The sequence below is a fragment of the Heterocephalus glaber genome, unplaced genomic scaffold (genome assembly GCF_053883595.1).
Source record: "Heterocephalus glaber isolate CG9 unplaced genomic scaffold, H.glaber_assembly_v1.0 deba00001454, whole genome shotgun sequence".
In the NCBI taxonomy this organism is placed as follows: Eukaryota; Metazoa; Chordata; class Mammalia; order Rodentia; family Bathyergidae; genus Heterocephalus; species Heterocephalus glaber.
The window spans coordinates 12,764,975-12,780,055 of record NW_028258303.1 but is presented as its reverse complement, the minus strand read 5'-3'; the positions used below and the strand labels follow the sequence as shown (position 1 = coordinate 12,780,055).

The 15,081-nt window shown below is 43.5% G+C and overlaps 1 protein-coding gene across 9 annotated transcripts in view; it reads right to left on the bottom strand.

The window, feature by feature from the left end:
• Shroom3 (shroom family member 3) overlaps positions 1 to 15,081 on the bottom strand; it is a 338,993-nt gene that overhangs the window by 134,556 nt on the left and 189,356 nt on the right. The window contains exon 1 of one of the 9 annotated variants that reach the window (XM_021261006.2): positions 2,617 to 11,531. The exons of the other annotated variants lie outside the window; for them this stretch is intronic. Coding sequence (XP_021116665.2) covers positions 2,617 to 2,696 — 80 coding nt within the window. The 5' untranslated portion in view covers positions 2,697 to 11,531. Of the gene's footprint in view, positions 1 to 2,616; positions 11,532 to 15,081 lie in introns of those variants that run through there. 9 annotated transcript variants of the gene reach the window in all.

Here is a 15,081-nt window from a genome sequence, read left to right as displayed (position 1 = left end):
TCAAAGTCCTACAGCATCTCACATCCTGACCCTAGTTCTTATTTGAGACTTAATTATAATCACCCGTACCCTGTTACTTGGCACTGGGAATGAAGGCTGGGATATCATATGTAAATTCCACAATGTTAATGATTAGGCTCTGGAGACCCAGGTGAAGTCCTTGCCCTCACTGAGCTCCCATGGTCTATCAGAAGAAACAGAAAGTAGGCAAGTCATTGCTAGGCCATGGCTGGCCATGTGACACACACAAAGCACACAGTGGCCCAAATGTGGAAACAATCACAAAAGAATTAATCAACATTTCAGACACCAAATTTGTGGCTCATCTTTCCCTCTCCCAACCAAATCTGCCCTTCCTCTGGCTGATCGAGAACACAGAGTCAGATCTGAAATATTTTAAAATCCTGTCCTAGTTAGGCTCTCAAAATGACCAGCTCTGACCGGTTTTCCCTCCCAGCCCTGGCCTCTCCCTGGAGTATTATTTCCACCTTCCTTTGCATTTAATTCACCTCTGTCTGCCTATTTATCTGTTTAAAATGTGAACCAACTGGTCAGGTATAGTAATCTAATTCTGTATTTTGGTTAGAGGCCAATACACTGGGGTCATTCAATAAATAATGGTGTTTGCTGTGTCTTTCCTACGTCCTGCTGCTTATGCCTGAGATGGAGTTGGGGTCCTAGGAGGCAGCAAGGGAGAGTGAGTCAAGGATGGTGGAGCTTTGGAGACAGGGAGGCAAAGCTGCTCGACTCTACACCTGTGTGCTGAAGTGGTTGGGTGATATCTGTGGCACGCAAATGTCACTCCGCTGAATCGGTGAGGGTGTGCCCTTCTTCCCAGGTAGTTTCCTCTGATTCAATCTGGGTAAAAGTACATAAAGGCGTTCTCCCTATGGGCACCCAGGCCCATGTTTACTTGCCTTCGTTAAGGAAATTCTCCTTCCTGTGCATGGGCGGTTCAGGGAGGGGTGAGACAGGTGTCCGTAAGACTGTCCCCAGGGAGGAAGAGCCTGGAGAAGACAGGGAGTCTGTACAATAAAATCCCATGGACATCAATCTATCCTGTCTATGTGACAGGCAAAAGGGATAAATGATAAATGTTAGAGGATCTGGCTGATGGGAGATACTAAATAAATAAACCAATTATTTAAATTTATGCTTTAGCTTTGCTTTGATTACCCTTTCCCATGGAGGACATACTGTACTTTCTACATAACAAATATTATCTAGCATATTTAGCCCACAGTTAAAAGAAGTATTAACCTGCATGCAAAGGATAGTTGAGCATATTTCCTACATTCCTAGGCTCCCCATTTTTCTCATTTTTAACTCTGTTCTCTATTGTCCCTCTATGTGTATATGTGCCCCCTCTCACCCCAATTTGACCCACTGTTTGGTTTCTCCTGGACTCTGAATGATAATTCAAATGCATGCTGCTTTCAGACAGCATTGGGCATCATGACTTAACCTCCTGCTTTCCTCTCCTGAGCTGTCATTTCTGAGGCAGCAGAGGGTTAGAGAGAAGTCAGGGCCACTGGCTAGTTCCTATGAGATCGCTGGCTTTGGGGCCATGTGGCATACCCCACTGCAATTCCCGTTCTCCACCTGTGGAATGGCTATGTTGCTAACCACAGACAAAGCAAGGAAAGGCCAGTGAGCTCATAGCTGGGAAGGATGATGTACCCAAGAACAAAGGAATCTGAGGAGGTGAAATGCTGAGTTTATGCTCCCTCCACACCAAGCCTCTGGCCTTTCTGCTTCTGTGATTTTGGCACATTACCTCCAAGGAGAAGGCTGGGTAATGAGCATGACTCGTCTACTCAAGCACAGACTCCCATATTTAGCATGGGGTTGGCACAGATGAGACTATCAGGCTGCAGCTGGCTGCGAGTCAAACACTGCCTGCAGGTGAGAGCAGAGCACCTGGTTCAGAGAAGCACTGCTGATGCAGAAGAGAGCTTGGGAAAAGTGTCACTCAAAGCTGGATTCAATTAAACTACCAGTTGAAAAGAATCATGTTACCAACTGAGACAGTGATCTTTATACTTAAAAATGCAGAAATCTGTGCAGATTGCAGCTACAAGAAATCACCCCTCCCCAAACCAAAGACACCCATGAATTACTTTTCCCCTACATGACATACAAAACAAATTCTTTGAGCTGTCTAGAAGAAAAACCTCCTTTATATTTTCTTGCAATAATCTGTCAGTTGACAAGAATGTTAGCAGTGTAACTCAAAAAAAGCCCCCACAATCCAAAACACTGTTTCTGTAAGCAGAGTAGAAAAGAGCAAATCAATTCCAATAAAGTATGGCTAGCCATAATTACTCTTCTCTTGTAATGTTCAAACCTAAGAACAAACAAGAAGATGTTATTTCTGATTAAAACAGAGAAACTTCCAGCAATAATGGTCCTTTAGGGAAAAAAGGGTCTAAGCTAAAATCAGCCCAAAGGTGGCTAGAAGGTGCATCTAACTTTACTTGTGGTGCCGAGTACTTTCCATTTAGCCCCTGGAAGAAGTAAGAGGAATGAACGCTGTCTTCACATTAGCCTTCTCTCCAGAAACCCTCACACAAGGACAACTAGCAGAAAAAAACAGCCTGCACAGCCCTCACTTACAAATTCCGTTGTCTTTTGGGGCTCTGGGTCCCAAACCTGGGAAACATCAGAGCCAGGCAGCCACTCTTGGTCACCACCATGTCGAAGGCGGGCCAGCAGCGAGACTGGTGTGGAGAGGAGCACAGCCCAGAGGGAAGAGGAAGAGTGCTTACTCACCATCCACTCAGCTGGCACTGGCTATAAAAACAATAGCACTCCCCTAGGTAGGAGCACCTCCCAGGCACCCTGCCTCCTCATCAACTTGCAGGGAGAGGCCCTGCTGCAGGGTAAAAGGGAAGGGAAGAAGCTGGGACTGGGGAGATGGCCAGCAGGAGACCCATGCTCTCCTTGGAGAAAAATTCATTTCAGGTGGGCTTTGTGATGCCCCAACTCTTCCCGGAAGAATGAGTATGAGGGAGTCATGCGTACAAGTATTAGGTACCCAGGAAAGGGCAGGCTGGTGTATTCTCTTGGGATTCTTTAGAATGGCCCCTTGCAAACAGAGCTAGCTGCCTGCTGAGGACTGCAGTCAAAGGTGGGAGCGGTTCAGGTAGTTTCTGTGACACCTCCAAGGTGGCTGCCTTCCAAACACGTGGACGATGATTCTCTCTTCCCCAAAGTTCACTTCAGTATCTACACAGGCTGGGCCTACAGGTCCATGACCAAATGTCCCTCCATCCGCAAAAGGGAAAGTCACTTTCAGAGTTAGCGAAAACTTTAGTCTTCAGAAGTAGTGAACAAACCTCTCTCTTTTTTTGAGACAGAGTCTCACTATATAGTGCAGGCTGGCCTTGAACTCATTGTGTAGCCCAGGCTGGCATCAAACTCCAGGTGATTTTCCTGCCTCAGCCACTGGAGGGCTGAGATTACAGGCTTGCACCACCACTCCTGGCCTCAACCTCTCTCTTGATTTGATTCGTGGAGGGCTCATTCCCTAGGGTCAGACTGCAGAAGGGTTGTGCAGATTAGAAGGGATCATTTCATTTCTGTCTTGCTCTGAATTTGCTCTTTTAAAAAAAATTAGCGGGCTGAGGATTTAGCTCAGTGGTTCTGCCGCCTGCCTTGCAAGCACAAGGTCTCGAGTTCGATCCCTGGTACCAAAAAAAAGAAGCTATATCACCCTACTCCTAAAGGCCATTTTAAAGTTCTGCAGATGAAAATGAGAAGGGATGGTTTTCATGGATGGACTGTGCCATTTAAATTTGACCTGGAACCACTACATGCTGGAAAATTAACCTTCAATGGATCCTTTGGAAAGCGGACTTTTGACAAAAAATATTTTTTACTTTAACACTTGTGCCGGAGTGAAAAGGCAAGAGATGCATTGTTATAAATACCAACCAACCAAGCAGCCACCCAACAGCTCTTGTAAGTATAAATATATAATACTAGCATATTCATTTCTAGATTATTTATATATTTTAAAAATTAGGTGTCATGGTGCACTTCTTGTAAATCCAGCCACTTGGGAGGCAAAAAGATCACAAGTTTGAGGCCAGCCTGGGCAGCATAGAGACCTTGCCACAAAAATAAATAAATGAATGAATGAATGAATGAATGAAGAATGACAAAGGTAGAGCTCTGTTGACTCACCCAGCAGGCTTGGTGAAAGCTCTTTGCCCTCCCCAGAGGATGTCCTCTTGGGTGTCCAGCTCAGTGGCTCCACCTGATGCCGTTTGGGCAGTGTCACCTGTTCCCCTGAGCTGTCCAGATGCCACGCATGGCACAGATTCAGAGCCACTAAATCCTGCCCACCTGCCCTCCTGACCCGGGAGGGGAAGGCATTAGTGGAGCGGCCCTGAGCCCAGTTTCTCGAACACTTCCTTTCCAGGTGCCCTCCCAGCCTCTGCCAGGCTGGAGGCCTGGGCTTTTGTCCCTAATCCCTAGGCCTAGTGACAAGGGTGTTTCCCCAACATGAGCCACTGAAAAGTTTTGACTCCAGATATTCTGGCAACTTTGACAGTTTGGGTTCACCCTTCGAGCACACAGATTAGTCATCCTAGGTAGAATCTGCTACCAACATGATTTGTTTCTCCTTCAGCAAGTCTCGCACTGCCTAGCAGAGCCCAGATTCTGAGTTTACCATCAGCTTCCAAGGACCCAAGCACATCCTCTAAAAACTGTCAGAGAAACACTGAATTTTACACAGGAAAAAGAGAACAGGAGACTCCGTTACTCAGACAATCTCCCTTTTAAAAAAGTCCTTTCCTTCCTCAAAACATAATGCTTCTCATTTTTCTGTTCTCACAGTTCCATTCCTGACTACATGAGCAGATGGGGCCTCGCCTCTCACCGGTACATTCTCTTCAGACCTGGAGAGATGATGGGACCACGGCAGCCACCTACTGCATCTCCAAGAGAAGGTTCAAATGCTACTGGCTGACCTCTCCTCGATGTAGTCACTCCTTCTTAGAGGCACCAGAATAGTTTCTTCTACGTGGAAACTCCCTGATTACTTAAAAATAGCATTTCTCTAATCTAAGAATTAATTCAAAGACCATCATTTTGAGGAAATTATAAGCCAATGGGACCGCTAGGTACATTAGGAAGAGTGATTTTAAATGACTGGTAGTAATTTCAGGGCTGAAGAAAAAGGAGACTTCAGAGACCCTAATTACACTTTATGTGAAAGTGATGACACAGAATGCCCATTAAACAATGACCAACTTGTTTCCTCTTGGGTTCCTAGTAGTTGGGGAGCTGATTAAACTATAGGGATTATTGGGGTATATATGTATATATATGTGTGTGTGTGTGTGTATGTGTGTATGTATGTATTTTGGTTTTTTGAGACAGGGTCTTACTGTATAGTTCAGGCTATTCTTGAACTCACTATGTAACTCAGAGTGGCCTTGAACTTTGCAGCAATCCTCCTGCCTCAGCCTCTTTTTATTTTTGGTACTGGGGATTGAACTCAGGAACTTGTGCTTTCAAGGAAGGTGCCAGAACCACTGAGCTAAATCCCCGGCCCTTGCCTCAGCCTCTTGAGTGCCAGGATTACAGGCATGGGCCATCACATCTAGTTCTAGGGGTATTTCTTAAAGAAGTGTATCTTTGTGTTGTGATGTCTGTCAAAAGATTTTAAAATATGTAGGTGTTTCTTGAAACATATGTTACATGGTGCTTCAACCAAAGTGATGAAGAATGTCTTAAAATTTTCAACTTTCCATAGAAGAAAATAAGCTTCCAGTGAGGGAGAGCATCAATTACACTTTCTGCTCATTTACGAGCTATGCTCAGGGCAAAGTTCTCAGATACTAAAGAGGGTTCCTGGAACCATTTGAGAGAACTGGATTTGGCAGCATGAGAATGAGTAGCCCCAATTCTTGCTTGTGGAAGTCTCCAATAGTCTCAAGGGAGGCACCAGGACCGGTGCCTGCAGATTACAGGACAGGGATGGGGCTCACTCCTGCCAAAAATCTCAAGATTGATCTGGTAGCACAAACCAGACGCCTGATCTTCTCTGGAGATGGCAGTGGATCTTGCCAGCCCTGCTGACCCAGGGACTGTGCATTACAGTGGCTCTGTGCCTGGGGAGCCAGCACAGGAGTTTCTCTGAGACCTGAGGTAGCTCAGCTTTGGGGAAGTCATGAGAGTTCAGAGGAAAGAACCTGGAAGGCTTCCCAAGAGTGACGCTGATGAAAGCCCAGGGCGCACCTGTGAAGGGACAGGGTTCCATTTCTCTGAAGTCACCACTGCCTAAGTTCTGTATTTATAGAATTCCAGAGCCTGGATGACAGGCCAGGGTGCCTCTGTACCAAGCTACAGAAATGAAGGGATTAGAAGCAAGTGTTCTCTTTGTGACCAGTTCACATCAGGTCCCAAAATGAAGATAAAAGAAATGGGATCCCTAAGAGAAGATTTCACCTGCTCTGTCCAAAGGGAAGACTGTAGTTCCCAAAATGTGCTCGATCCATGAGAGATCCTCAGATGAGCAGAAGCTGGTGCCGCTGTGGGACAGCCAGGTGAGAAGAGGCACAGTCACGAGGCCGCAGGGAGGGCCTCTTCGCTTTTAGCTTGGCACTCTGAACACATCTAATTGCAGTCTTCCAGGGTGGTTTTGGAGCCAGAAATCTTAAGATCTTAAGATTAGACTATAAACTCGGTAAGAATAGGGTTTCATTTTCAGCATTTAGAGTAATAACTGACACATTAAACTGGCTCATTAAATATCTGTGGGGAAGCACAATGATGCTAATGGCTAGAACTCATGGATAGTCAAACCTGCTTTAGGAAAGTGTGTGGGATTGCCATACAAAGATTCTTAAGGGAAAAATGGACTACCAGTTCCACTTTTGTTTTAATAGTGTGTGGGAGCGTGATGATATAGTTCGATATAACTCGCTTTCTCTCTCTTTCTCTCTCACAAACACACACAGTCATGAACATTTTTCTTGCTCATGCTGTATAATACACAATTAATTTTTAACTTGGGAAATAAACTCAGGTTTTGAAGAACTAGTTAACACTCATATCTATGATGTTTAGAGATGGTCCTTTCTCATTTGGAATTTGAAGATGCCTTCTCCTTTTGCACAGTGCAGATGAAGAGCCTAGAGTTTGATAAATTATAAACTTAATGACGCTTCTACCTCCTCTAGCCAGTCATTAGCCGTCAGGAAATGATCATTGTTACTTAATTATAAGATGAAACTCACCATTGAGAAATGCTGAAAGGGGTTTGATTGGCCAAGGCACCGAGGACTAATCCCACAGGCATGCCCTCCACGTACCAATTAAAGCTGCATCACCCACAATAAAAAGCTGTGTGCCATTGGCTTCATTCTCTGTTGTCATTTTCAGGTTAGAGCAACACAAACAATTCCAGTTTAGGGCACTCCCCAGGCACCAATGACTACTAGGCCTTTCTAGCTTAGAGATGAAGGGATCCTCTTATGGGAGTATTATTCCTCAGGAAAGGCCCTTTATTCTCACTTTGACCCTACCCAAAATAAGAGGCAGGCTTAAGATAAGAAAACCAACCAAGCAATCATCAATATTCATGGCTGTCAGAAAAAGCTTTCAAGAAAGAAAGTATATATACATGGAATTTTAATTTCCATTTTGAAGGGCAACTCATTAGTGGAATGAAAATGGGTGGGAGCAGAACACTGAGTAACACACAAGCCTGCCATTCTGTTTGTGCAGGCTCTATTGGTATACAGATTTTTTTTAAGCACCATTCTAGAATAAATGTTTTAATTCAAGCTCAATGAATTATAATTTCATGCAGTTCTATCCCAACACTGGTTTGATCAAGTGTCATCTGTTTTTCCTTTCTGGAGTCTCCTTCCACTTGCCTGGAGTTAAAGGATAGGACATTGGTTAAGATCAGGGGCCTGAAGCTCCCAGTCCATCTGGGTTCTAATTCCAACACTGCCATTTAAGCTAGATATTTAATATTTGGTAAGAAGAAAAGATAAAATTAAATTTGTTGCTAAAACATGGGGATACACTTCCATTTCAGTACAAAGTATGTTGCAAGATTTCAATGATAAATTGATGACTTGGAATTGTGTGACCATATCAGAAAGGGATTATAACAGCTCCTATCATCTGAGGAATTATAAAGATTCAATGAGCAAATACACCTTTAAACATCATACTAAGTGCAGTAGGGTCACAAGTCTGAGCCCAGCCTGGGCCACTTAGCAAGATACTATCTCAAAATAGAAAATTTGTAAAAAGAGCTGGGGATGCAACTCAGTGCAAAACCCTGGGTTCAACCCTCAGTACCACACACATACATACAAAAATTATGGCTTTTTGTTCTGTTTGAGGGTAGAGCTGCCGGGAACAGCTCTGAGAAACTACTGTCAAAGCATGGTTAGGGCAGCATGGATGAGCATGGGGATGACTCCAGGGACCACCCCCCACCCCCTGCAGCAAACAGCAGATCAAATTTCCTAGGAATGTGTATTATTTTTAACTCACTATTTTAAAGCCTAAGACTTTATAGTCTTTCTAGCCATGCTGCTTGTGGTCCTACCTTACTTCCAGAGTCCCAGCTAAAATGATGATGGAAACCACAAAGTGAATACTGCACCTGACCCATTTTATTACCTCCCATCCTCTATTAACCCTTATAATTCTGCCCTCGTCCTCATCCTCCCAGGCCCTGCTTCTCTACCTGGCTGAGGTGGATGATTTATGCTCCTTCCCTGGGACCCCAAGGCAGCAGCTCTCCTCACAACAGATTGGTTGGGCCCTTTTACCATCCATACCACAGCCACCTCTCCCAGCTCACCGTTCCTCCTACTCACCTCCTCTCAGGATTGGTGTGCTTGCTCCAGGGCTTGGTTTTCACATCTTTTCTCTTCCCTACAGACACTCACTCCTCAGGTGAGTAATTCCAGCCTTGGGACCTTAAATATTACTTACATGTTTGTGACTCTCCGCTTTAACTCTCCCTTTGATTCGAAAATCTTACATAAATCACCTACTCAGACATCTGATTGGTACATCGGACATATTATATCTAAAATAAAACTCCCGTTTCTGTTTTTTCCTAATGCTACCCCCATATACACCTCTACCTTCCAAACTGGTTATTCTCATTTTCCCTGTCTTTACTCCTGGTTCCAATGCCATCCTCATTGTTCAGTGTTTCCATTATTATTTCTCTTAATCCTTTTATTCAACTCAGCTGCAAATCAGTTGATCCTATTTGTCCCAAATCTCATCACTTCAGGCATCATCTCTCCTACCGTCGCAGGGCAAACTCCCATGATCTCCTGGCACAAGTTTAATAGTTTGAACTGGCCTCCCTCCCTGCTTGTATTGTTGGCTCCATGAACTCTGCTCCTCAAAAAGAGAATCTGTGTCATTTCAAGGAAATAAACTCAACAATGTGGTCCTTGCTTAAAACTCTCCAAGGGTCTCATACTACACTTAGAATACAAGTCAACTCTCACCAACACCTGACACGGGACTGATGAGGCCCCAGCCTACTGTTCACTATGCTTCAATCTCGACGGCTTCCTTTCATTTCCACCAGCATTCTAAGATTGCTCCCATGTCAAGGGCTTGGTCTTGATTTTCTCCACTGCCAAGAAGGTCCCCCACTTCCATGTGGCTGGCTCCTTATTTAGGCTTTGGCTGAAAAGTCATCCGTCCTTCTCTAATCGCCCTACTAAAGAACCCTATTCAAATACTCACCATTACCATGACCCTGTTCTATTTTCTTCACAGCAGTCCTTACTGTATGTATGTATTTTCTGTGTTCCCCTACGAGAATGTAGGTCCCATGAAAATAAATACCTCTCCTATCTTATTCACCTCTGCATTTCCCATCCCTGCCATGCACATCTGTTGAATGAGTTTATTATCTTTAAGTATAATAGCAGTTTGCAGCTTACATATAATGGTCCATAGGAACTCAATGGCCAATCCAAATAATTCACCAGTACCTAAGAAAGTGCTGGAACCAGGGGCAAATTGAAGTGGAATATATGTTTGGATCTCTGTTCTCTTAATCTTTTAAAGCATCTTCTCCAATTCCTCATCAAGAATCAACAGAAGCTAAATGAGGACCAAAATGTATAATAGATAATGTGAAATAGGAAGCAAAGGTTCAAAGAGAAAGGGGAAGTAGGGGGCATGAGGAAAAGGAAAGAAGGAAAAGAAAATTAGGAGAATTTAAAATTTCTCCACCTGTTCAGCTAGTCATCTTCTCCATCTTGGTTGATGGCAATTCCATCCACTTGGTGCCCAAGCCTAAATCCTCAACTCCTCTTTTTGGCTGACCCCACATTTAATCTTCCAGCAATATTGTTGTTTCAACCTTCAACATAAAGCCAGACCCACAGCATCGCACTGTCTCTCTCCACCACTGTGGGCCACGCTCCAGTCACCATCATCCCTCTCTTCCATTCCTGCCACAACATCCTCACCTTGCTCTCCACCATCACTCCTGTTCATAGCCACAGCAATTCTCCTAAAACACAAGGAAATTATGGGAACTCTGCTTGCAATACTTCCTCGCTGCTCAGAGTGCCAGCTAGCTCTTTCTATGGTCTGCAGGTCTTCTGTGATCCATTCCTCTCCACCTGCCTGTTACCCCTTTGACTTGATCTGCTACTGTCCTCCTGCACTCATTCTGTAGGCTCATCTCCTTAGCAATTCTTCCTCATTTGGGCTTTCTGGAAAGATTCACAACAGCTTGAATTAAAAATCCAACAATTTGGGCTGGGGATTTAGCTCAATGGTTCCGGCGCCTGCCTCGCAAGTGCAAGATCCCAAGTTGGATCCCTGGTACCAAAAAAAAAAAAATCCCACAATTCAGGTTGGGCCTGGTGGCACATACTTGTAGTCTCAGCACCGAGGAGGCTGAGGCAGGAAGATTGTGAGTTTGAGAGTAGCCTGGGGTACATGAGATCAAGGCCATCTTTGACTAAATAGCAAGACCCTGTCTCAAAAAAAATAAAATAAAATAAATCCCATAGTTCTGCAAATGCCCTCTGTGGTCCAAACTCCAAGAGTGACGAGGCAGTGGTGGTGGCCCACCAGCCACAGTGTCGTGGTAGTACACACAAAGGACAGTGCTCTAAAGTGTGACACACAAACATCCAAAGGCTGAGAAAACAATAGTGCTGTTACTGCAAATAAAAACTAGACTGTTGGGAACATGGGCTTTGGGTTAAACAGACGAAGTACCAAATCCCATAATTACTAGTGATCTTGTCGAGATGTTTCACCTGAGTTTCAATTTCTCCCTCTATGAAGAGGGACAATGACAATATCACTTGCCCATGCGGGTGTTGATGCGATTCAGGAATGATGCAAATAAAATTAAAATGCATGGGCCGGGGATTTAGCTCAGTGGTTTCACTGCCTGCTGTGCAGGTGCAAGGAATGGAGTTCAATCCCCAGTACCAAAAAAAAAAATTAAAATGCATAGGGCCAGGGATTTAGCACACTGGCATAGTGCCTGCCTAGCAAGCACAAGATCTCAAGTTTGATCCCTGGTACCAAAAAAAAAAAAAAAAAAAAAAAAAAAAAAGCATAGAGTTGACTGAATAAATGGCAGCTGCATTAGGTAACTCTACCTAAGCTAAACTAAGGTTATATTTCTTAATCCTAGCAATTTCTTTCCTCCTTGGGGGTTTGGGGAGGGGCAGGGTCTTGCTATATAGTCCAGGTTGGCCTTGAACTCACTATGTTATCCAGGCAACATAGAACTCTCAATCCTCCTGCCTCTGCCTCCCAAGTACTGCAAGTACAGGCATGAGCCACCAACACCTGGCTAATCCCAGCAGTTTCTTAACTGACAACCTTGTTATCTGAAAATTTTCTTACTTATACAACTTGGACATGAATGGTAAACAGTATTTGAGATAGACAGGGGGTATGCATATTTAAGAAGAAATAATTTAAAGAACAGTTTTGTCACCTTTTAGGTGGAAATACACCAGCAAGTAGCCTTGGTGAAACTCAGGCAAGGAGAGTTGATGTAGCAGACAATCCTTTCCTAATCTCACTAAAGAGGCAAATTTAAAATAATTATCACCTACAGATAGAGAATCCAATGATCATTTTTACCACCTGGAGGGTGGTTTTTATTTTTTTTATTTCCTACCATAAATGTTACATGATCTAGAATTACAGTGGTAAACAGCCTTCCGCCTGTGCTTATAAGCATAGAAAATTGTGCTTATAAGCATAGAAAATTGTGCTTCAGTTTGAAATCTAGACAAAGACATCCCTGTTTCCACCCCTTTAGGTGCTGAGCCCTGTAGAATTATGAAACACCCCAGGGTGCATTCTGCCCCTCAGTTCTGCATCCTCCATCAACAAACTCAAAGGTCAGGAGATTTCTCTGCATGCAAAGCAAGGTGAATGACAACTAGACTCAACCAAGCCTTCAGCAAAATTCTGCTGCACACCTACTGTGTGCTAGGCACTGTGTGAAGCTCTGAAGTGTGCAAAGGCAAGGAAATGGACATGGTCTGTGTTCTCAAGTTACAATCTAAAGGAGAAGAGGATAAGTTTTCCGTATAATGTGGGCAGTTAGAAGGGGAAGTAGAGGGATGTTACAGAAATGCTCACCAGGCTTTAGGGAAGGGATGATGTGCATTCCCATTAGACAAGTGCCACTCAGAAAAGTGGCCTGAGAGACTGGAGTGTGAAGCAGGAAAGGGAAGAAGAAAGCCATGGTCAGGGCCGAAGCTAGAAAGACAAGGGCACATACTGTACGTTAATCCTGACCCTTATCTTGATGAGAGGTGGAGCAAGGAGGGCTTTAAGTAATGCAAGAAAGGAAAGAGAGGGAGAAAGGAGAGAGACTGGGCATCGCTGCTAAAAATGGACAGATTTGTCTTATGCCCCTAAACAAGAAGAATGTTCTCTTGCATTTCATTCTGACATAGCTATATACAACCAAGTAGCTAGCTATTTGAGGTTAAGTAAAAAGTTTTAAAACAAAACATTTAAGGCTTGTGGTTTCCCATCAGGAAATTCTAAAGCATGTTTAACAGCACCTATTGGAATTTACTTTGGGAGGGATGCAGCTGAAAAGGTAACTATACTGCATTGTTATTCGGATACTGGTTTGGTCTCCTAAGGAGGCAAAGACATGGCTGGTCAACTCATCTACTATAGGAACTGGATCCCCAAAGTATTGTATAAATCTAGGAGCCTCACTATATCTCTGCTCTCCTTATGCACTAGGAGGACACCTCTTCAATTCCAATAATAACATAATAGTATCCCACTGAGATTGATGAGGGAATAGGTCATTGGCAAAAATTATAAATCATATGCAATTATTTAACTCAGAAAAATATTAAAATTTATCGCCAGTCACATAAAAAATTTCTGCAAATATAGCAGGTCTTATCTGGCTTTAATTCAAACATTTCCAGCATTCTATGTTATTAAATCCAAAAGTGATTTGGGTAGCCCTGAAATCTATGACATAAACTAAACAGTTACTTCATATTAGTTCAGATGTTGACATACTGAGTCACTGTGAACAGTTTTGTGCACTTTCTGTTTGGCTTTTGAAATGCAGCCCATGATAATCACTCTTTAGAAAAACCTAACAGAGAAGAGTCGCATGGCACCAGGTCTAACATGCAGCAGTGGCTGCCCTGCTGGGAATTCTCATGCCCCCACCCACCCTTGGGAACCTGAACAACAAAACAGGACCCGAGACCTCCTGAAATGATGGAGGCCAGAGCAAATGTTGCTCATGCTTCATCTCCCAGGAAACCCAGAAGCTTCCCAAGAATGAAGGGACGAGAGCAAGGCAGACAGCTGATGGACCCAGAGCTATAATACACTGTCTTTGCAGACAACAGTGCTTCAGTGTCAAAGCCACAAGACCAAGGGCAGTCGCAGCAACCAAAGAAAACTTCTATCAGCAAGCACAAGACAGTGTCACAGACAGGTGGCGGCAGACAAGGGGACGTGAGTGTGGCAGGCTCAAATGCTTGAATGCAGAGCGTGCCTGTGGTCGTTTTTCACTCTGGCATTTTAATGAGACATAAGGGGACATGTGAAGGTTTTATGACCATTTTATTCATGTTAAAAATAATGGGCCACTCTTTTACACTTGATCTTAGCCAAAAGACTGGGTAAACTCTTGAGAATGGCAATTTCTCTCCACTATAAATAGACATTTGCAAATTGCTTGGTTAGAAAAACTGAAATGAGCTAAAGTCAAAATCTGGGCACGTGAATTACAAATATTAGCATACTGAAAGTTAAAAACAAAAATAAGAGTTTTTCTGAGGACTTTATCTAAACTTTCTCCACAGAATACCCTAGAAAGAAAATGTGGAATCTTCAATTATGGAAGATCTGAATGCATGAGAAATACGTCTGCTTCCCCCTCCACAGATCTCTTATTTCAAACTCAAAGAGTGTTCTTTCAATTCCACACACTCACCTCACACTGCCGAAGAACACTTTGGTGTTTCTTGCAAAACCAAAGCTAAATAAGAGACAGGCAGAAAAAGATTTTGAGGAACAATAATCTCAGAGGAATATAGTTCTGTAGTACAACTATCATTTAGTGAAGAAATTATTTTATTTAGGAATTTTCCAATGAATAATATGGGTTTTTTTTTGTTTTTTTGGTACTGAGGATCGAACTTGGGACCTTGCGCTTGCGAGGCAGGCGCCGGAACCACTGAGCTAAATCCCCAGCCCATGATGAATAATATGTTTTAAAACAGCACCTTTTTTTTTTTTTTGGTACTGGGGATTGAACTCACGACCTTGCGCTTGCGAGGCAGATGCCGGAACCATTGAGCTAAATCCCTGGCCCTAAAACAGCACCTTTCTTAAGGAAATATTTGAGGGTGAAGAAAATATACAATGTTCTTTCCTTGAGCCCTGGGGCAATTAGCTTGGTAGCTAGGAGTCAAGGTATATATATAGTGAAGTGACCAGGCAGACAGACTGGCTCTACATGGCAGTGTTTCCAGTTTGACTCATGCTTATGGTCTTTGACCTTAAAAGTCATTTGTGGTCATCAGGCAT